At 58.0% G+C, this 21380-nt stretch overlaps 2 protein-coding genes across 2 annotated transcripts; both read right to left on the minus strand.

The window, feature by feature from the left end:
* KCNK7 (potassium two pore domain channel subfamily K member 7) lies at positions 19-4311 on the minus strand. The gene is made up of 3 exons (XM_018042863.1): positions 2620-4311; positions 741-1139; positions 19-517 (listed from the first exon to the last, which is right to left on the minus strand). The coding sequence occupies exons 1-3, from the start codon at positions 2936-2938 to the stop codon at positions 312-314; spliced, it is 924 nt and encodes a 307-aa protein (XP_017898352.1). The 5' UTR covers positions 2939-4311; the 3' UTR covers positions 19-311.
* MAP3K11 (mitogen-activated protein kinase kinase kinase 11) lies at positions 4414-21314 on the minus strand. The gene is made up of 11 exons (XM_018042862.1): positions 21203-21314; positions 19062-20716; positions 13880-14060; positions 13538-13686; positions 13246-13421; positions 12878-13121; positions 12276-12389; positions 11266-11401; positions 11081-11172; positions 5863-6282; positions 4414-5235 (listed from the first exon to the last, which is right to left on the minus strand). The coding sequence occupies exons 2-11, from the start codon at positions 19798-19800 to the stop codon at positions 4898-4900; spliced, it is 2589 nt and encodes an 862-aa protein (XP_017898351.1). The 5' UTR covers positions 19801-20716; positions 21203-21314; the 3' UTR covers positions 4414-4897.

The following is a 21380-nucleotide window of genomic DNA, read 5'->3' on the forward strand; positions in this document are numbered from 1 at the left end:
TCACCGGGACTGTGCAGGAATGGGGAGGTTTTCAGATGCCAGCCGAGGCAGGACCAGAGGCCTGACCTCTGCCTTTAAAGGATGATGGAGTTTGGTTGTTGATGGCTGTAGGGAAGTCCCGTTTCGAAAGAAGAGACGAGAACAGCCGGCTGTGTTGCCTGTTTTTTTTAAGTAACACATTATTGCCCGAGGTTCTCACATCCACGCCTTGCCTTCCCTTCCCTCCTCCGGAGCCTTCCCCAGCCACTCCCTAGGGCTCCCTCCTCAGGCTTCTCCACCTGAAAGGAGCGCAGCTCCATGACAGACACCTGTCAGCAAGCTGGGGTCTGTGCTGGGGCTGCTGCTGAGGGTGGCATGGTGCTCAGAGCCAGTTCGTCCTGGCCTAGGATGGCACCTTCGTCCTCAGCATTCACAGGGCCGCTGGACCCGAAGAACTTCACCATGGCACGGACCTGGGGCAGCTCCGAGAAGGTCTCCACAGTCAGCAGCATGGCCAGGAGCCCCAGGAGCAAGTAACCTGGGGAGGGGAGGTTACTAGGGCAGCTCTCATGCTCCCACCCACCTCCTACCCACACAATTCTCTTCCCACTGCCAACTAAGACTCTGCACCATGCCCTGGGGCAGGGGCCTTTCAACCTGCCAGGCTCAGCTTCCCCCAGGGCCTTGTGGGAGTTGTAGTCCAGGCTCCTCTTCCCTCCTCTCCTCCTCACCACCCCATCCTCCTTAGCAGCTGGACTCACCCAGAAGTGCCAACTGGCAGAGGTGGTAAAGCACTGGATGCAGGCCACTGCCGCGGCCCGGCAGCAGGTCCCCCAGGCCGATGGTGCTGAGGGAGCTGAAGCAGAAGTAGATGGCCTCCAGCAGGCTGCAGTCGCCCTGCACTCCCCACAGCACCAGTGCTGGCAGTAGCACGAAGACACCAACCACTAGCAGGCCCAGGGCAACCGCCTGCAGCAGCGCAGCCCTGGGCGGCGGCAACTGCCAGCGGGTGGCTACCCAGGCCCCGGGGCGGCTGAGCAGAGGCACCAGGTAGTGGCGCAGGGCAGCCACAAGGGCTAAGGAGGCCGGCAGCCCCAGGGCTGTATAGGCCACACAGAAGGCCTTTCCACCAGCTGATAGCGGGGCCATGTGGCCGAAACCTGGAGAGGAGAGAGCCAGGGGTAATGGGGACCCTGGTGGGGCTGCTGGCGCCCACTTCCCCGAGCCTCGCTCCTGCAGAAGGTTGCCCTCTGGTGGCCAACACGGCCGGAACTATTCAGGCCCCGTTCTCTGTGGGCTCTTCCCCTCGTTCACTGGGAGTATTGGTCAAGTCCCTGAACCTCCCTGCGCCACTCTTTTACGTTCTGGAACATGAAAGGATGAAAAGAGAAGAGTCCCCCTAAGGCCTCTTGTAGCTGGGATAATTCTGAGGGCTGCCGTCCTACCCTGAGGCAGCCTGACCTGAGAGATTCCTCAGTGTGTCTTTGATCCACACTTCCCAGTTCACCAGGTGAAATGTTACCCAATCTTTCATTCATTCCCCAAAGGCATATCAAGTTACCCTGGGTGCCAGGCCCTGTGCTGGAACCTGAGTCTGCTCAGGTTCAGATGGGAGGCCGGCAGGAAAATCAGTCAAGACACCAGACATGAAGGGTTGCAAAAGAGGCAGTGTGCTTTTCAAGGGTGGAAAGGTGTGTGCAAAGGCAGGGGAGGTGAAAGATCAGGGCCTGCTGGGGGAACAGGATCAGCTGGTCCAGGGTTGTAAAACACAGATGCCTCGAGGAGTCAGAAGTGAGCCAAAAGGGAGTGGTGGGGACAGAGGTGGGCCGAAGAGCACACACGCAGTCCCAAGGGGGGGCCCTGTTCTCCAACAGGGGCTTCTGGCTCAGCGCAAGTAGGTTTACAAGTTTCTCCGAAAGAAGATGGAAAAGGGGACTTTAAAAAATATTCAGGACTTCATTCGTGGTCTGATGACTAAGACTCCGTGATCCCAATGCAGGGGGCTGGGTTCAATCCCTGGTCAGGGAACTAGACCCCACGTGCCACAACTAAAGATACCAGAATGAAGATCCAAGATCCTCCTGGGTGTTGCAACTAAGACCCGGTGCAGCCTAGATAAATAAATGAATTTCACACACTTTACAGGGCAAACGCCTCACTCCTACCCCCTGCCCCCCACTTTCTGGGCTCTGGGCCTTCACACTTGTTTCCTCTGCCAGGAATTTCTTTGTGTCTCTGTGCCCTCTTGCCTGGGCTAACGTCTCATTAGCTAACATCCTCCCCCAACACTCCTCCTGGGTTGGTGGTCTCTGGGTTCACTCCATTTCCCTCCATTCAAGAATCCATCCCACCGCACAGGCTCCCCAGTCTCGCCTCAGGCCTGTGGGGTCTGGGCACCTCCCCTGGGTCTCACAGCTGCCTGGGGGTGGGGCTGAGGAGGCCACACCCCCCTGGCACCTGAAGTTGAGGCACCAGTTGGGGTGTGTTGGTGGGGGGAGCCCCAGCCCTGATGACAGGCCTAATGAGGCCTGGGTTCTGGCTAGCAGTTTGGGGCCGGGGGAGGGCTGCACCCTCAGGAACCCCAGGTAGGGACCGCCTTGAAAGTGCCTTCCTGCCACCCCCCGCCGGGGGCTACCTTACCCGTGGTGGTGAGGAGGCTGGCGGTGAAAAGCAGGGCTGAGGGAAGATCCCAGTTCCTGGCCTCAGAGCCATTGCCCAGGCTGGAAACCCCATGGGCCTGGGCTACCAGGGCGGTGCCCAGCAGCTCTTCCAGCGCCCCAGCTGGCAGGCAGGCCCCGAACTCTGCCTGAAAGGTAGCCAGCTCGGCCCTGAGGTTGGCCTGCAGCCGAAGGGCTGGAGGCCCCTCCAGGGCTTGGAGCACTGTGGCCCCAAGGCCCAGGGCCAGCAGGTGGGCCACAGCCAGTAGCCCGTATCGGGCCCAGGGCCTTAGAGCCCCCATGGTATGCCACCAGAGTCCGTCAGAGGTGCCCTGGGAGCCAACTCTCCACCACAGGCACCTGGGAGGGGCTGGGCAGGGTGGGGCTGGGGGGAGGGGCTGCGTGGGTGGCTGAAGAGGGAAGGAAGCCTGGGATGGAGCTGGGGTGAGTGCGGCCAGGAGGGCCAGGCGAGGAGGCAGCTCAGGCTTGGGAGGGAGCTGGGTCACTGCTCCGTTTCTGGGGGCAACGAGCTTTCCACCCAGGTCCCCAAAGCTGGGTGGATGAGTGGTGGGCGGTCAGGATCAGGTGAAGGCAAGGCGATTGACCAGCTCCCCTTCCCACGGTGGTGGTTCATGCGAGGACGAGCTCACCCAGTCACAGATCCAATTCACTGGTCAGCAGGTCCCCAGACCCTGAGGACACTAGGGGAGAGGACAGAGGCAGGTCCCTGCCCTCCCAGGAGAAACCTGTTAGCAAGAAGGCAGGGCGAGTTCACATTGTCATAAACTCCCTGAAGGAAACGCCCTGGATGATGCTAGAGCTTCTGGGGGAGGGGAACTTCGCTGGAAAAGCTCCCTCCGGGGAGCGACAGTTCAGCTGGGGAAGAGAAGAGGCCAGGCCAGGAGGGAAGGAGGTTGGGTGGTAAGAAAAATGGGGACCTATGGACAAGACTACGGCAGGTACCCCAGATGAGAAGGTGGTGGCCTGGGTAGAAGAATGGGAAGAGGGATGGTGGGACTTGGGATGGGGCAGGCAGGACAGGTGTGGAGGACGCTGGGCGCTCTGGAGAGGTGAGACTTCCGCCATTCCCAATCCTTCCTGAGAAACTTTTGTGCTCCCTGCCCTGCTGAACACGAGTCACAGTAGATCTGGCTGCGGTAGAGTGCAAATGGGAGGGGGAGAGGGAGCCTGGACCACATCGGGGGATGAGCCCAGGGGCCCCTGCCCTAGGGCGTGCGTGGGAGGGGTGGTCTGCAGAACACCCGTGGCTTCTTAAGAGAAGCGTGAGTGGAGCCAGGTGTTAGGGTGGATGATCCCCTCCTGCGTCCAGGCCTCAGGATAAAAACAAACCCTGGACAAACCCCTAAGATGCCACTCGGAGGACTGCGGGCTCCCGAGTTCAGCAAGCTGCCTGGAGTGGGTGCAGCATGGCCAGGAAGGAGCTCCAGGGGAGGTGGTGTTGTTGTTGGGCCCTGAGGATAAGTGGGGACCACCCCGCAACAGGAACAAATCAGGGCAAACAGTCGCTTGAAATGGTGGGAAAGGCCCGGCCAGGGTGGGAACAGGCAAGTAAGGCCCAAGTGTGTGGGTGTCAGGGAGGCTAAGGGCCTTGTAACACCTGATGATCAACTGAACTTGATCGCGGGAGAGAGATGTGGTCCAGAGGATCCCAACCTCGGCCCAGGCCACCTGCCATTCTGCTGGGGGCCTGAGGTCACCAGGGTCATGGGATGGTCTGGATCCCCCAGTTACCTCCAAGAACGGTGACAGGTTGTGCTTGGGGAGACAGCTTGGGGAGTTTATTTGGCTTCATTGGATCCTGAGGCCCTGACCCCAAATGACCCCCAGGGCAGGGGGGCCCAGGCACTAAGCCCAGGGGCAGGGGACACAGTAGTAGGATTTGGTCAAGTGCTGGTGACAGCTAAGGCTGGCCCCGCTCCCCTGCACCTCCCCGCTTCCCTGCACCACCCCCGGGGGGCAATTCCCTGAGACAGGCCCTGGTCCTCCCAACCGGCTGGGTACAGTGTCGGGCCCCAGTGGGGCGGCTAAGTCGGGGGACCCACCCGTTGCAGGGGTGTGTGGGGGGTGCAGGCCCCCCATCCAGTGTGAAGGCTTCCTGTGCAGTGTAGTGTTCCTGACCCCCAGAGGGGATGGCGTCCCTGGGCAAAACCAAGGCAGCTGGAGAGACTGGCCTGGCTCCTATTCCAGTGTATGCTGAGGCTCCTCCAGGGCGGTGGGCGAGCGGGGAGCAACCGGCCCGCTCAGGGCCCTGCCTCTGGTGCCCACGGGGCCTGGGCACCCACGTCTTTGGTCTGCCCCCTGCAGTCCTGAGGGGCCCCTCGGAAGGGGTTGGCAGGCGGAGAGTCCCAGAAGGGGTCTGAGTCTGGGAATAAGGTCCAGGGTGCCCGGCGGGGCGCAGGCTGTGGCGAGGGCAGGGGTGAAGGCCGTGGCCCAGCGGACACAAAGCTCCACGGGTCGATGCGGCTGCGGAGGGGTGAGGGCCGAGGTCGACTGATGAGGCCCAGAGGCGGTGAGCGTGGGGTCCCTGGGGTGCCAGGAGCAGAGCGTGATATTCCCGGTGGTGGTGAGACAGCGCTGGCTATTCAACGAAGGGGAGGGGGCCCAGGTCAGGCAGTCACCAGCTCCTGGTGTCCCCAGGGGGCACTGCCCTGCTCTGGGCCTCAGTTTGCTCACGGCACAGTGAGCTCCGGGATTCGAGACTTCCATAACCCTTCCTGCTCCATAGTGCCGCCATTTAGCAGTTAAGAGTGAGGAGGCCTCGGGAGCAGGTCTTGGATCAACCCATCTCAGCAGCTGACTAGTTTGAGTCCCTTCATCTCTCTGTGCCTTACATGTCAACCAAAAAATGGGTCTAACCGGAGTGCCTAGTTCATAGCACTGTTATCATAATTGAAGGAGGCAACCTTTCTAAAGGACTAGAAATAGTACCTGGCCCAGGTAAACAGCCAGTAGGAGTTTGCTAGGATGGGCCTTATTACTTCTATTATTTCACAACCAGCCTGGCCCCCCCAGCCTGGTCCACCAAGAAGCAAGCTCAAGCCAGAGCAGGGCCGGCCTCACTGCCCTCTATGGCTGAACATAGAACTCGGTTCCCCACACCCCGAGGGCGCAGCTGGAGGTCCAGCAGACAGCTGCCGCCCTGCTCACTGCCCTGCGGGTCCCCACCAGCCCCTCCTCCCCCATCACCAGGCAGTAGGCTGCTTACCGCGCCTCTCCTCTTCGCGCCGGCGGCTCTTGGCTGAGGGCTGCCCCGCGGCGGGGACACCCAGCTCTAGCAGCAGGGGTGGCGCGGGGGTCGGTGGGCCAGAGGCGTCGAGGCTCAGCGGGGAGGCTGGGGTTTCGGGCGTCTCCGAGGAGAAGCGGATGAGCGGGGAGGGGGGCGGCTCGGAGGCGGACTGGGTGGGCAGCGACGAGCGGGGCGGTGTTGGTGAGGGCTGCTCCACGCGCTCTCGGCCCGAGACCCCCGGGGGTTGCAGGTCCCGGCCGAGGCCCAGCGAGGCGAGCAGGGCGGTGCCGCGCAGCAGCGCGCGTTGGATCAGCTTGGGCGTCCCGGAGCTACTGCCGCGTTCGGTCGGGCCCGGCCGCCGGGGCTCCTCGGGCTCCGGGTTCGGCCTCGGGAGGTTACCTGGCGGCAGGTACACAGGTCAAGCCGATTTCCGGCGGCCCTGGAGCAAGGGCTGACTTCTGCTCCCGACTCCCCCAGTCCAAGTCCTCCCTCGGCATCCCCATTCTGGCTTTTCAGAAGTGTTGGGGGTGGAGGAGGGCAGTGCAACCTTTGAAAGGAGCAGGAGCTAAGCCAGGTGCTCTGGAGCCCACGAAAGGAGGGCTGGCTGGAGGGAAGCCCCAAGGTCCACCAAGAAGCAAGCTCAAGCCAGAGCAGGGCCGGCCTCAGTGCCCTCAATAGGCAGCAGAAGATACCTGCAGGGGCCAGGGTCACAGCTGGGACCTGTGTGGTGCCCATCTCCTCCCTGGTTGGGCAGCCCTCGTCCTTCTACTTGCCTGCTCTGGCCTCCAGTGGTAGCCTGTATAAGGCACACAGGCCAATTCCAATGTACACAACAGCCCTAAAGGGATACAACACTGTCCCTATTCCAGAAATGAGGAAATCAGCTTGGAGAGGTCAGTTGTTTGTGTCAGGCCTGAGCTGAGTGATTTAGGGGCATTACGTTGTCTGAGCCTCATGCCCCAGGGGTTCCCAGGCTGAGCTAAGGCTACCCTGCCCTGGATTAAAGGACATGTGTCCTAACCTGTGGGCCTAGGGTTAATCTGACTCCATTCTAGACCAAACGGGTGGGTCTGGCGAACCCGTCATCGAGGAGGTAGGGCAGCCTGTGATGGCCCCCCACAAACCCCAATTTTGTCAAGTCCTCCTCAGCTCTAGAACCTGCGATGGCTCTCCACGGCTGCTAGGGCCTCTCTGTCTTCCTTGGGCCTGCCTGGTGTGGAGCAGTGGGTGGGGGGTCCAGAGGAAGAAATGCAAAGCTGGGAAAAACGTGAGCCTCTGCAGTGAACCAGGACTTTGCTTGGGGTCGGTTCTCAGCCACAACCCTTACCTCATCTCTCTCTTTTTTGGCTGGGCCCCAAGGCTTGTGCGATCTTAGTTCCCCTACCAGGGATTTAACCCACGCCCTCAACAGTGAGAACATGCAAGTCCTAACCATCAGAAAGCCAGGGAATTCCACCCCCCACCCCCACCCCATCTCTCTCTTATCTCCTACCCCACCCCACCCCACCCCTGCAGTGGCCACTGCCTTCTAAAATGCAAACCTGCTAAAGACAAGTCTCGCCCCCAACCAACTTCCAGATCCTTCCTGAACTGGCCCCAGTCTGCTGTTTCAGGCCTGTGAGTCCCTGGCTCTCAACTCCTTCAATGAATTCCAACCAGGAGTCCTCTTCCTTAGGTCTGGTGAACCCCACGGTTGCGCACACACACTGTTCCCTCCACTCAGCACACCTTTCCCACCTTGCGCTCAGTAGTTTACCATTTAAGACCCAGCCGAGAGACCACAGCATCTATGAAGCCGTGACACTGTGCTTTATAAAAAAGTACATATTTGGTTTTCATCTCATTCCTGGTACAGAACTCCCCAAACCCTTGGCATTTCCATATCTGAGTTCATATTGATATCTTTTTATTTTGGTAGCCCTGTGCAGCATGAGGGATCTTGGTTCCCTGACCAGGGATCAAACTTGTAACCCCTGCATTAGGAGCATGGAGTCTTAGCTACTGGAGCACCAGGGAAGTCCCTGATGTGGTCATTGTTGGGGGATGGGGTCTGCCGGGGGAACGAACTGTGTGATTAGAGGGTTGGAACTTTCAACTTCTACTTGCATCAGGGTAAGAGAAGGGCTGGAGATTGACTCCTGTCACCAATGGCCAATGATTTAATCAATCACATCCACGTAATGAAGCCCCCATAAAAACCCAGACAAAGGGTTTGGAGAACTGGGTTGGTGAACCAGCAGAGGTATGTGCCTAGAGCTGGTTGGTGAGGAGCACAGGTGACAACCTGGACTTACAACTGGTGTCTGCAGTACAGAGGAGCAGTTTTGTGGGCCTGAACCCTTAACCTGTGGGGTCTGACGCTAATTCCAGGTAGACGGTGTCACAACTGGATTGGATTGGATTATAGGACTTCCAGCTGGTGTCCCAGAATTGGCCAGTGTGGGAAAAACTCCACACATGTGGTGTCAGAAGTGAAGCAAGAGAATGTAGAGGAAAACAAGAACTTTTCCTCTTTTAGAAGCTTTGCCAGGGACTTCCCTGGTTGTCCAGTGGTTAAGAATTTGCCTTCTAATGTAGGGGATGGGGGTTTGATCCCTGGCGGAGGAACTAAGATCCCACATGCTGTGGGTCAACTAAGCCTGCACACAATGAGAGAAGCCAGTGCGCCACAATGATGACCCAGTGCAACCAAAAAAAAAGTTTAAAAAACAAAATAGAAGCTTTTTCAGAATCCCCCATTAACCTATGTAGTTCTTGCTCATGCTATGCCTTGTACAGTCCTTCAGCCTACCACATGCTACTCTCTACTATACTCGTTTATTTCTGAGTCTGCCTCCTCCACCAGACTGGGCTCGCCCAGAGGTCAAGGCACTGCTGATCTCTAGCACGATGCTGCCTGGCTGATTATATGTGTCAGTACATGTTTGATGGAAGAATCCATTCTTAGAATCCCTGCGACAACCACATAAGGTGATCGCTGTTCCCCTACTTTACAGGTGAAGAAACTGATCATTTACAGTGAGTTTAAAGCAGAACACGGTAAAAACATGTTTAAAACAAGCAAGAAAAATGGAACAAAGTGAAGCTGGAGATCAGCACACCAAGTAAGAATGGAAAGAAGTTACTGAAGTTGATATCCTGAGAAACTGAGGTTCCCAGAAGTCAGAAACTTTGCCCCAGGTCATTTGGCAATGATTTTAATTTACCTCTAAACTCCCTGGCAGTAAGAGGTGGCAACCCTGTTGTTACGGAGAAAGCAGAAAAACCATTCTTGACTCAGAGATGAAAGTGAAATCACTTCTACAGGGCCTCATGGAAAGGACACGGCCATGTGGTAGTTGGTGGCTCCAGGGCAAAAGCTTCATGGGGTAGTTGCTGGCAGACTGTGCCCACCAATCCATTACAACCAGTTCCCCAGGGGCCAGCACACGCAGGCAGGGACGGGGTGGGAGATGGGACTCCCCAGTGGTGTGGCTAATACCTGGGACAATCTCTCAGGGACATCTTTGATTCTTAGCTAGGTTTTTGACTCTGTAGGTGGTTGGGAGGTCAAGATCACTCACTTGTGGGTGGGCCAAGACAGCTGGATGAGGGCTTGCATAAGTGGAAACAGATGCTCAGCCAGCAGCTGGGCTGGGACAAGTGATACCCTTTCAGGTAAGGGGGCAAGCTGGAGAAAGATGAGGTCCCTGCTCCTGGGAGCCCAGGGAAGATAAGGCCAAAGGGATCTGAAGGGATCTGTAGACCATGGTCTGGGGCTGCTTCGGCCTGCACATCCAGCTTGACAGGACCTTAGCCTTCTGACCTGGGGCATTCTAGAGCAGGTGACTCCAAGCAGCCCCCTTGACCTTCCAATTCTCAGTTCAGTCCCTGTAGCACAGCCTGCTCGGGGCAATGCAACTGCTGGAGCAAGAAATGGCATTGCAGATGGGGGTCCAGGGCCCTGCTTCTGGAATCAGTGAAAGTTTTGCGACCCCATGGACTATACAGTCCATGGAATTCTCCAGGCCAGAATACTGGAGTGGGTAGCCTTTCCCTTCTCCAGGGGACTTCCCCAACCCAGGGATCGAACCCAGGTCTCCCACATCACAGGTGGATTCTTTACCAGCTCAACCACAAGGGAAGCCCTGGGCTCAAATCCCTGTTCTGCTGTGTGTTCTACTTCAAATCACTGTACCTATCTGTGCCTCAGTTTTCTCTTCTATAAAATGGCACACAGGAGGGACCCAATAAATGTTTGCTGTTGTTATTACTGTGAATCCTAGCTTAGGTAATGGTGGAGGTGATGCACTGGGTGGGGTGAGACGAGTGAGTCTACCTTGTTTGCTGAATAGGACTCTGGTCTGATGACAGCTAAGTCAGGTCCTATATTCTGGCTTTGAGAAACAGGTGCAGCTGGGGGCTGTAAAGTGACCCTTGGGCAAGGGAGGCTGCAACTTTCTAGTCCCTGCCAATGCTGGGCAGTGCTGAGATGAGCCTTGTCCCACTGACCCAGGATCCCTGCTTTCTGCTGATCCCCTAGCTTCCCAAGTAGCCTGTAGGTGAGAAAGCCCTTCTTCAAGTGAAAGCTTCTGGGGAAACTCACTATGAGCATGAGTGTCAACATTTTCCTAGGTTCAGATCCTTAGCTGGGGGATTTAGGTAGATTACTTTATGTCTCAGAGGCTCAGTTTTCTCAGTTCTCAGATGGGTATAATAATCCCTTATGGGCTTGTTGCTTGGATAGAATACCTGATACACAGCAAGTGCTGTTGCCATTATGGAAAACAGAAGAGCCCAGACCTGCCCCAGATGCAGTGAGAGGGCTCTGGATGCCCACCCGTTCAGCTTTCTTACTCTCTTTCCCACCTCCAAGCTCCCCAGAAAAGACTCTGAGAAGCACAGCGCAGTAGCCACTTTTCTAACTCCACCCCACGTGCACAATTTCCTTCCCCTTTCTGCGCCCAGCTTCCTTTGGGTCCCAAACAGGGGCCACTGTTCCTTGTCTTCCTTTGCTCCCTAGAGCTTGCTGAGGGCACAGCAGCTGATGCAGGCCAGCCCTGCACAATGGGACCACTCTGGGCCCCTTGAGGCCTAGGCAGGATCCCCCTCAGTTGTGGGCTTATAGGTCAGACCTGGGTTCTAGCAATGGCCTGCCTTGCCATAGTACCCACAGGAGTACAGCACCAGTTGGCTGGGGGCAGACAAGGCCACTCACCATTGAGCACTGGGGGTGTGGAAGGAGATCCTAGGGGGGATGAGTCATCTGAATCCAGGTACCACGTGGCTTCATCCATGCGGGACCTTCTCCTGGTGAGGGAATGAGAAGGGGAGTTGTGCTTCGTGAATCTCAGGACTGTTGGGAGGCAGGAGCTGCTGGGTAGGTGGCAGTCAGGCACTCACCTCCCGTTCTGGGCTTCTCCAGGCTTGGGGGAGCTGGGACCCCAGGCCCAGCATGCTCGGCGCTCTCCGTTGCTTGAGTCCTCTAGACGTCGCGGGGACTGTCGGCCCCAGGCCTGGCCTGGCTCTGCAGGCTCCACTGTGGTGGGTGGGGTGAGGGGAGGAACCGAAGGAGTCTGAGTCAAGATCAAGGACCCTGATCCTTATCCTCCCACCGTAAAGGGGCTCCAGGGGCAACTTCTTGGAGGATGGGAGTGGATAGTCAGGCTGGGCCCCATCCCGTTCCCATGGTAAGCTTTGGGCTTACAGAGAAATCGCACAGAACTGGGGTGGGGTAGGTGAGTGTGGGTCCTGAGACTGGCAGTGGGGCATCTCTTCTAGTCCTTCAGCTGGCATTTGCTGCTTAGGAGTTAGCACAGACACTGCAGCAGACTGTGTGGGTCTGACCCTGTCACTTATCAGCTATGCAGTTACTTCTTTCACTTTTCTCATCAGTAAAACCTAGGTAATAATAAAGACATCTACCTCACAGGGTCATTGTGAGGAATTAATATTAGCAACTGTTAGTCACTCAGTCGTGTCTGACTCTTTGTAACCCCATGTAACCTATCAGGCTCCTCTGTCCATGGGATTCTTCAAGTGAGAATACTGGAGTGGGTTGCCATTCCCTTCTTGGATCTTCCCAATTCAGGGATCAAATCTGGGTCTCCTGCATTATGGGCAGATTCTTTTTATGCTCTGAGCCACCGAGGACACCCTAATATTAGCAAGGCACTTAGGAAAGTGAATGGTACATAGCATCATACAATTGTTAAAAAAAAAAAAAAAGTTGTAAAATGACTGCTGCTTGGGAAACTTAGATATCAGTTTAGATGGATGGGGAGGGAATCTGGGAGCAGGGAGGAAGACGAGGACAGTGGATAGTGCGACGAATCCACTTCCAAGGATAAGGTTTGACGAAAGGGTAAGATCTGGGGAGAAGGACGTGGGCAAGAGGAGGAGAAGCTGCTTACACTGGATGGCCCGGAACCGGGGAAAGGTGGGAGAGTCCCCAGCCCCAACCTCGAAGACGTTCCTCCTTCTGTCCAAGCCAGGCGAGGCCTGCACGGTGATGCGGTGTTTGAAGTCTAGGGTTGGGGGAAGGGAAGCAGAGTGCAAGTTTGTAGTGAAGGAGAGACAGGATCCTAACCCGCAGGGCCCCTCGGCAGCGCCGAGGCCACGCAGGCAGTGCTGGAACCCGGCCTAGCACGGAGGCTAGGTGACTGGGGCCCGCCTCACTGGCTTCCTGAGCCCCTGGCTCTCGTTAAGGAAATACCCAACCCCGGGAAGCGCGGCGAAGTCGGAGAGGGACCACCCCGCGCCCTCGGCCTTCCCAGAACATACATAAGCCCCGCCCCTTCCCGGCCGCAGCCACTCCCAGGCCGACATGCAAATATTCCCGCCAGAACCCGCCCACAGACAAAAACACACTCCCGATCCCAGCCCTTGCAGCCTCCGCTCACAGGCCCACCCACCGACACCCTAGACCAATCCCAGCGCGGTCAGCCGCCCTCTTGGCCCCGCCCCACCGCCGCGAAACCAATGGCGGGCGGCGAACTGGGGTCCCGCCCCTTACCGAGTGGCATGCTGATACGCTCCCCGCCGTCGCGCGCGCGGAGTTTACTGCGCTTGAAGGTTCCGCGTCGGCGGCGAACGTGCGGCCGCTCGCGGTCGACTTGCTGCAGTAACAGCGTCAACTCGCGCTCAAACACCTCCAGCTCCCACTGAGCCAGCAGGTGCTCGCGCCGCCGCAGCTGCTCTGCCTGTGAGCGCTGCTCACGCGCCGCGCGGGTCAGCTCCTCCTCGCGGCTCAGTAGTTCCTGTGCCCAGGACAGCGAAGGGGGTGGCGTCAGGCGGGTACGGTCCCAAGCGCTCATCCCCATCCTCCGTGAGACGTCCCTTCCCCGTGTCTCCTTCCATCCCTGGGACCGCGACTCCTCCTACCTTTTCTTTGGCCCGCAGCTCGTCGAAGAGGCCTTGGATCTCGCGCTTCCAGCCTTCCTGCATGGAATGGAAGGAGTCCCGCGGCATTTCCCGTAGCACCTGCGCCTCCAGCGCCTCCAACTGCTGAAGGATGGAGGCGAAGTCGGGCCTGCGGTGGGGGTCCTGCGCCCAGCAGTCTAGGGAAACGGAATGGGGACGGGGTGGGGAGGGGACAGGGGAAGGGGTCTGTGAGTGGATATGTCCTGTTGGGCCAAGGAGCTCTACCCTTCACCCTCCTGCCCCATCCCCTTACCGGCCATGAGCTGTGCAAAGGGCTCCGGGCAGGTGGACGGAATGGGCAGTGTGAGCTTGTTCACGGCCACACCATAGGCTACAGCAAGGCAGTCGATGCCACGATAGGGTACTTCCCCGGTCAGCAGTTCCCACAGCAGGACCCCAAAGCTGTGGGTGAGACAAAGGGTCTGTGTTCCCGCCTCGACTCCTTCATTCATTGCCATTTCACCCCAAAGCAACCAAGAGCTAAGTGGTCTGTGTCCCTCCCCTGGCCTCTGCTTATCCATCCAGCCCTAGATTTTGGCTGCCACATCTCCCACCCCTGTGACCCCATATCTGTCCAGACTCCACCCAGCTGCACCTCCAGACATCGCTGCCTTTGGAGAAGGTGGAGGCCTTGATAACCTCAGGAGCCATCCAGGCATAGGTGCCCGCAGCACTCATTTGCGTGGTTTTGTGCCACTCGCGGGCCAGGCCGAAGTCCGTGATCTTCAGGGTCTTGTGCTCCATGTCCTCACCTTCAATGGGCTGCAGCAGCAGAACTGGGGAAGAGAGGCTGGACTGTGGTTCCAGGCTCAGGTGGTGGGGACAGGGGAGGAGCTGGGAGCAAACTGTCACCTGACAGACATCCTGGCTAGGTAATGGGGGCAGTGAGGTGACTTGGTCTCAACCTTGCCCTGGAGAGCTCATATCTGGGGTTGGGATAGAATGAGACAATAAACACAAGGCTGGGACATATTTACCAAGGGGCTCCTAGAAGTTAGGCATATTATACTCAGTGTTAGCACACACACACAAATCTGTGCGGTAAACATCATGGGCTTCCCTGGTGGCTCAGTGGTAAAGAATCCACCTGCCAGTGCAGGAGACAGGTTCAATCCCTGGGTCGGGAAGATCCCCTGGAGAAGGAAAATGGCAACCCACCCCAGTATTCTTGCCTGGAGAATCCCATGGACAGAGGGGCCTGGTGGGCTCCAGTCCTTGGCGTTGCAGAGGGTCAGACACGACTTAGCGACTAACAGTTCACTTCAGTAACTAGGACTCCGCACTTCCACTGCAGGGCAAACAGGTTCGATCCCTGGTCAGGGAACTATGATCCCACATGCCCTTGGCTCAGCCAATAAATAAATAAGTAAATTGTAAGATTTGGGAAGATTTCCCAGAGGAAGTGCCATTTAAGCTGAGACCAGAGTGAGAAGTTGGCCTCAGCTAGCCAATGGTGGGGGTTCAATCCCATGGACAGAGGAGCCTGGCAGCTCTAATCCTTGGGGTTGCAGAGGGTTAGACACAACTTAGCGACTAAACAGCAACAACAAAGACATCATTATCCTCATTTTTCAGAAGAGGAAACTGAACAACAATGTGACTTAACCAAGGTCATAAGCAAACAAAACAGGTATCGCACACAACCTGGTATGCGTGGTTCTGGAGCCAGTGTTCTAACTTTCCCCTAACCCTGCAGAGAACAGAAATAGGCAATATGGCAGCCTCTCAGCACTCGTGACTTTGATTTCAAAAGAAACCTGTGTGTTGCCATTTTGTTGAGGCAAGAGTGTGATTTAGAACCTCCCTGGGAGTGGGGAGCAGAAGGGAACTGCCTGGTGAGAAAGGAAGCCCAGCGGGCACTATAGACCCCTGGTGCCCATGTCCCACTGTGGCTAGCACAGCCATTTCCAGAAGAGAGAAAGACTCCGAAAGATATCCACTGATGTGGCTAGATGTGATGAGAGACGAAGGGGTCTAAGGTGGTTGTTGACTAGAAAGAAGTTTAGGACAAATGTAGGAGTGGATGGACACGGCAAGGGTTCCTGACTTTGTCCCTCACGGGACCATCATACCCTGTATATACAGGAAAGCCAGCAACTTGCAAATGTCTCACCAGGAACTGCATGGCTCAAAGGAGAGAGGCTTTAAATGAAAAAAAGGAAGGCAAAGTCAGAGAATCTTCGAGGGTCTGAAGAGGGCTCTCCACTTTTCTGGTTATAGTCAACTGTTTTGTACAGAAGGGACATACAAGCCAACGACATTCCTGAGCACATATCCTTTCAGGGCACTGCTGCCGTGCTGCTGCTGCTAAGTCGCGTCAGTCGTGTCTGACTGTGCGACCCCATAGACGGCAGCCCACCAGGCTCCTCCGTCCCTGGGATTCTCCAGGCAAGAACACTGGAGTGGGTTGCCATTTCAGGGCACACCTCTCAGCAATACTGCCCAGGGTGACAGCACCACAGAGGGGGCAGCACAGGGTACTGGGGTTGGGGCAGAGGAGACAGGCACCTTCTACAGGTGAGTCAGGGAAGACTTCTCAGAGGAGGTGGCACAACCAAGGTACTCACTTGTTTAGGCCTAAAGCCACAACTCCTGATCCTGCTGCTGGCCAAGCTCCCTGGGCCTCATGGGGGCATCTGGCACTGCTGCTCAGCCCCTCCCTGCTGTCCTTGGCTCCCAGGGCCTCTGGCTGCTTGTGCTGTTTCCTTCAGGCCTCCCCACCCTTAGCCTTTTCAATGCCGGTGTTTCTCAGAGCCTGGCCTCCCCTTGACCTCGGCCTACTGCCTCCAGGCTGTCCTGGCCTCTCCCAGGTGCCGGCTGCCCCCTCATTGGCATCTCCTGTATGTGGGGCCCTCATTCAGAAGTGGGTCCAGCTGCCCAGCTGTCACCCTACCTGGTCTCCATGCTCTCAACAACCACCTACATCCTCCCACTGTGCCTGGCAAATCTTTCTGCCCTGTCTCCAAATTCAGAGAATGGTCCTGCAACCTACCCTCTCCTCTGAGCTAAACTGGGGCTGACTCCTGAACAGTTAAAGCTGAGGATGACAACAAAAGCCAGAGGGTCATCAGGAGTGTTAAACAAGATCACCCTTTTTAAAGCTTTCACACAAGGATCTGACAGTTGTTCCAAAGATGCCGTGAATCTCAAGCTGACTCTCCTCTCCATCCGCTACCACATCTTATTCCCAGCTTCACAACAGTCTCTGGGCTGGCTGCAGGAGTCTCAGAACCGGACCACTTAGTAAGCCCCATGAATATCCGTTTCAAAGAAGAATCACAGCAGGCTGGGGCGGGTGGCTGGAGAGGGACCAGGCAAAGGGGTCCATGTGCTGGGGTTGGGGAGGGACTCCCACTTCCTCTGGTGCCAGGACCCACCCATCCTCTTGAAGACCAACCCCTGCTACTTCTTGGTCAGGTCTCTAGCCTCCTGTGGTACCTCACGGACTGGTGCAGCACTTTCTGCACCAGCATCTCAAGCTGGGAGGCCAGCTTCCCTTTTTCAATCAAATCATCTGAAGCCCAGACAGGGGTGGCAACCCACTCAGAGTCTCAGGACTCCTTTGTACTGACTTTTCTGCCAACCCTGTCCCCAGCTTGACCTGACACCTGTGAAGCCTTAGCCTCCCCTCCGTGAGCCCTGCTTTTCTCCAACGGCCTTGAATTTGTTCTAACCCAAGCTGCTCTTCTGGTGTCTGATGTAGACTTTGGGATGATCAGGGGTCACTCAGAGAAGAGGCTAGAGATCCCCCTCCCAATACCCGCTTAGGGCTCCCTGGCTCTGAAAAGGGACCTGGCCCCCAGCCCCCTCCCTAGACTGCCTCTGGGGAGCCCGGGAGTGGCCTCAGCAGCTCACACCTCTTCCGCTTCCCTCCCATGGTCCCTACTTCTCCTTTCTGGGAGGCCTGGCCCAGGTCTCCAATGGAGGGGGGGTCCTTTGGGGGAGAATTGGGGGAGGTCAGGCCCAGGCCGGGCTGGCTGGTCAGTCCTGTGACTCGTGGGCCTGGAGAATTCCCCCTCCTCTCCCCTCCAGGCTTCCTCACAAGGCCCCCATTGTCCAGGAAAATCATGCCATTGTTTCCTGCCTGAGCCCCCCCAACCCAGGGACTCCCCCCCGCCACAATGCTGCAGACAGCACCCCGGGCCTAGAACTGGGGTCTATGAGGTGGGAGCCCAGGCTCAGGGAGGCTAAGGGCACCCTGCCTGCCCTTCACCACCACCCAGACTCAGGGAGGAAAGCAGGGAACTGGGGGTAGTGGGGGTGCCATCCCTGGCTCCTTCCTCTCCCACAAACCCCCCCACCCCCAACTCTTTCCTCCCCTGCAGGCAGCTGGGCTGGGGAGAGAGCAGAGGCTGGAGCAGGGGCAGGAAGCCGGCTCAGGGGCAGCAGGAAACGCAGGAAGCGGTGGGGAGGGTGGGGAGCAGGGGCCTGGGCTATTGTTCCATTTTTTCTGGAAAGAAAACTGGAGGAAAAACAGTAGACGGGAGTCCCCTCCCCCCAGGCCTTCGGGGAATCCCCCTCAAGCTGGGGCAGGGAGTGAGGGTCCCTAGCTGGCTGGGGCTCAGGGGCACAGCTGAGCACTGGGACCTGCACCCTATTGTGGATGAGAGGAGTGGGTGGGGTGGCTGGCAGACCTCCTGAGGCCCCTCCAGCCCTGGAAAGGACTTGGGTATCACTGGGCCCTGGTGTTCTGCTCCCCACAAGCCTCTGATCCATGGTCAGCCCAGGCTGGGAGGCTCAAAATATCCATGCTCACCCCTCCACGCGCCACCTGTGGCTCTCCAGTGGCCCTGCTGGCCCTTCCTCTTGCTCTTCAGTCTGCACCTTGGGCCCCAGCAGGCCCACCCACATCCCTACTCCTGTGCTGGGTGCTGCCTCCTTGACTTTGCTCTCATCAGGCCCTGCCAGGACATCCAACTGCCTGCCTCTCTGGACATGCCCTGCTCTGGGCCAGGTGTGAAGCTTGTCTGCTTCAGGAAGCGCTCTGAACCTATCACTTGCTTGTCTCAGGCCCACGCTGGGCAGTGCGTAGGACCCGAAATGGCTGGAGATAGAGCGCCTCGAGTCTTCTTAAGCTCTGCCACGCCCACTCCAAGTGCTGATTCCAGGCAAAGCCCTCCTGGCAATCCAGTCAAATGTCCACACCCATGGCTGACGACCCACCGCATGCTGGGCATTAGGTGCCCAACGATTAAGCCCTTTCATCCTCCCAATCACTCCCTTTTTACAGAGTGAAATCGATGCTCTGAGTTGAAATAACCAGATAGACTGCAGCCAGGGAAAGGAGTGGGGTTAGAATTCCATCCCTTCCCCCAGCTTTGACCACCGCAGGGTGGGGAAGTGGGGAGGGGCTTTTCCCTTTGAGATGTCTATTCTGGAGGAGCTGCCCACCACAAGCGGGGGAGACAGGAGGCACCCGCAGGACAAGTGGGCGCTCCCTGAAGATGAGGGGTGCCAGGATCCAGCATGCCCTTCCTTGAGGTAGTGGCCCTGGTTAGGCAGGTTGCTTACAGTTCTGAGAGATTCCACTTTTTTAACTTGGCACCTGTGAGCTGGGGTAAAGGCCTCCTCCTGGGGCTGGGGCGTAAAGGACTCTTGGGTACCTGGGACTCTTGCTTTGGGGCTAGTGTGAGCCCAGGGGCACCCCTGGTCAACTGAGATGCTCCTAGAACAGTAGCTCCTGTCTCTAGTAGATCCCCAGGTAGGCTCAGCTGTGAGCTGGCAGTAGGTATGCGCTCAGGCCATGCCACCCTCTAACCACGCTCCCCAAAACTCACTGTTGTTGGACTTGAGGTCTCGGTGGATGACAGGCACCAGGGCCTCGCAGTGCAGGTAGTGCATCCCACGGGCAATTTGCACGGCCCAGTTGACGAGCACATGGGGGGGCACACGCCGGCCAGCCAGGGCACGGCTGAGGGGCCCACCGGCGGCGTACTCCATCACCAGGCACAGGTTGGGCTCCTCCAGGCACACGGCCTTTAGGGCAATGATGTTGGGGTGTGCCAGCATGGCGAAAAGCCGGGCCTCCTGTCGCACGCTCTCAGCTGTCACACTGATGTCTTCGTCAGGGTCCTGGCGAGCAGCCTTCACAGCTACCAGCTCGCCTCGCCAGCTGCCCCGGTAGACCTTGCCGAAGCCACCAATGCCAATCACCTCCTCCAGCCGCAGCTCCTGGAAGCTGGCCATCTCGCAGGGGGGCGGACCACCGCCCCGGGAAACATAGTTGGACGGAAAGATGCCCACCTGGCCACCCACCTGGCCCGCCCACCAGCCCTCATCGCCTGAGATAGCTGCGTCCCGGGACAGCACCTCCACACGGTCACCCTTCCGCAGGGCCAGCTCGTCCTGCCCGCTGGGCTCGTAGTCAAACAGGGCTGTCCACACAGGATTAGCATAAGCTGCCGCCTTCGGGGACCCCTCTGGCCAACCTCCGCCGCCGCCCCCGCTGCCCCCACTGCCACTGCTGTTCCATGACCCCAGTGGGCTCTTGAGGAAGAGGTTCTTCAAGGGCTCCATGGCTGGGAGCTGGCGTTGGTGGGTTTGGGGACCTTCCCTGGGTGCCCCTGGTCTCCACCCCTGCTGACCGTCGAGGCCCTAGTCCCGGAACCTGGGCATCCGGGCCCTGGCCCTCAGCCCCAGACCCACGCCTCTCTGGGGATCCAGGAGTGTCGCCTCCCGGCCCCCTGCATCTCGGGCTTCCGGAGGAAGGCCACCCAGGGCAGTGTGGTCAGGCTTGGGGGGTGAGCCCCCGGGGCCTCCGGCGTCTCACCATGGCCAGCAAAGAGGGGCTCCGGCGTCCCTCAGTCTGGACCAGTCCTGGGAGCCTGGCTCCAGCACCCCGCGAAGTGTAAGGTGGGGCCAGCAAGGGGCAGCGCCTGGACTCTGGTTGGGTCTCCTTGCGAAGTGGGTGGCTGGAGTGTCTCTTGTTGGGGCTAGCTGTCTCTTCCTGGCTGGGCTCTCTCGACCCGATGGCTCCAACCCCGTTCCCTTCTTCCTCCTCCCTTTGTACTTTGGCCCCGGGGGCGGGAGGCAGAGGTGGAGGGTGGAGTTTCACTTTTTTCCGCTGTTCTCCCTCCCGCAGGAAACAGCATCAGATGACGCGGGCGGGTAGCACCGCTCCCCTCCCAGAGGCAGCGGGGCGACTGGGCCGGGGAGTTCCCGGGTAGGCGGGCAATGAGAGGCCGACGGAGGGGAAGAGTAGCCCCCACCTCCCATGACAGCAGGTTCAGGGTCGAGTTGGTTTCTGCTAACGACGGGCCATCTCTCCCCTCTACATCCGCATCAGGAAAACTTGGGCAAAGAACCTGGCTTGGGAAGGGGACAAACCCGAGTTTGGTCTTGGCTCCGATGCTGCAGGGCTGTGTGATCCATCCTCTCTGCGCCTCATTCGCTTTACATCTCAAATTGGGGCCAGAAGCTCAGCTTTGCAGACCTAGTGGGATCGGCGGGGGTGGGGGGGGGCGGGTTAAGACGAGGAGGATGCAACTGGCTGCACCTCGAGCTCTTGGAACGAGTTGTCAGGTCCTCCTTTCCCTCACCTGGGAAACCACTTATTCATGCCTCTTCCCCGTGAAGGGGCGGAAACCTGACTCTGTGGTCTTGAAATGTGCGCAGAGACTGGATTCAGAATAGCCAAACCGCGCTTGCAACCGCAGGATTGACCCCTTGATTGCCTTGAGCCTGTCACTTTAAGAAAAACGACGCTATCCTACTTCGACTATTTCTGCCTTTCTGAAGGATCGCTCTCTACACTCTAAGGCGTGAGCTCTGACCCGGAAGTAGAGGCCATTCATGACGTCTGAGGTCCCGCACTAAATAAGTTGGACCTAGACGGGGGTGTGCCCCCGTAGCGCCGAACTGTAACTTTAGCTCAGGCAGGTCCATGCCTCCGTCTTTTTCCCCGCCTCTTATAACTCACTGGGAGAGTTTTGCGCCAATTAACTCCGCCGTTACTCGATGGCCACTCAAGTATCCCTTGGGTTCACGCCCAGTGGTCTCCGCTAGGCTGGCAACTTTCAGCTGTGCGCATGCGCCCAAGGGCTTTTGCCTTTCGGCCCGTCCCTTCCCTTAGACCCGGACTCTGCGCAAGCCTGAAG

This window comes from Capra hircus, chromosome 29 (genome assembly GCF_001704415.2).
Source record: "Capra hircus breed San Clemente chromosome 29, ASM170441v1, whole genome shotgun sequence".
In the NCBI taxonomy this organism is placed as follows: Eukaryota; Metazoa; Chordata; class Mammalia; order Artiodactyla; family Bovidae; genus Capra; species Capra hircus.

Coding starts and splice junctions, on each gene's coding strand:
- KCNK7 (XM_018042863.1), bottom strand. CDS start 2,938: ATGGGGGCTCTAAGGCCCTGGGCCCGATACGGGCTACTGGCTGTGGCC. Junction 1,140..2,619: donor CAGCCTCCTCACCACCACGG/GTAAGGTAGCCC, acceptor TCTCCTCTCCAG/GTTTCGGCCACATGGCCCCG. Junction 518..740: donor CTGCCAGTTGGCACTTCTGG/GTGAGTCCAGCT, acceptor TCCCCTCCCCAG/GTTACTTGCTCCTGGGGCTC.
- MAP3K11 (XM_018042862.1), bottom strand. CDS start 19,800: ATGGAGCCCTTGAAGAACCTCTTCCTCAAGAGCCCACTGGGGTCATGG. Junction 11,402..12,275: donor CCGGTTCCGGGCCATCCAGT/GTAAGCAGCTTC, acceptor CACCCACCACAG/TGGAGCCTGCAGAGCCAGGC. Junction 11,173..11,265: donor GGAGAAGCCCAGAACGGGAG/GTGAGTGCCTGA, acceptor TTCCCTCACCAG/GAGAAGGTCCCGCATGGATG.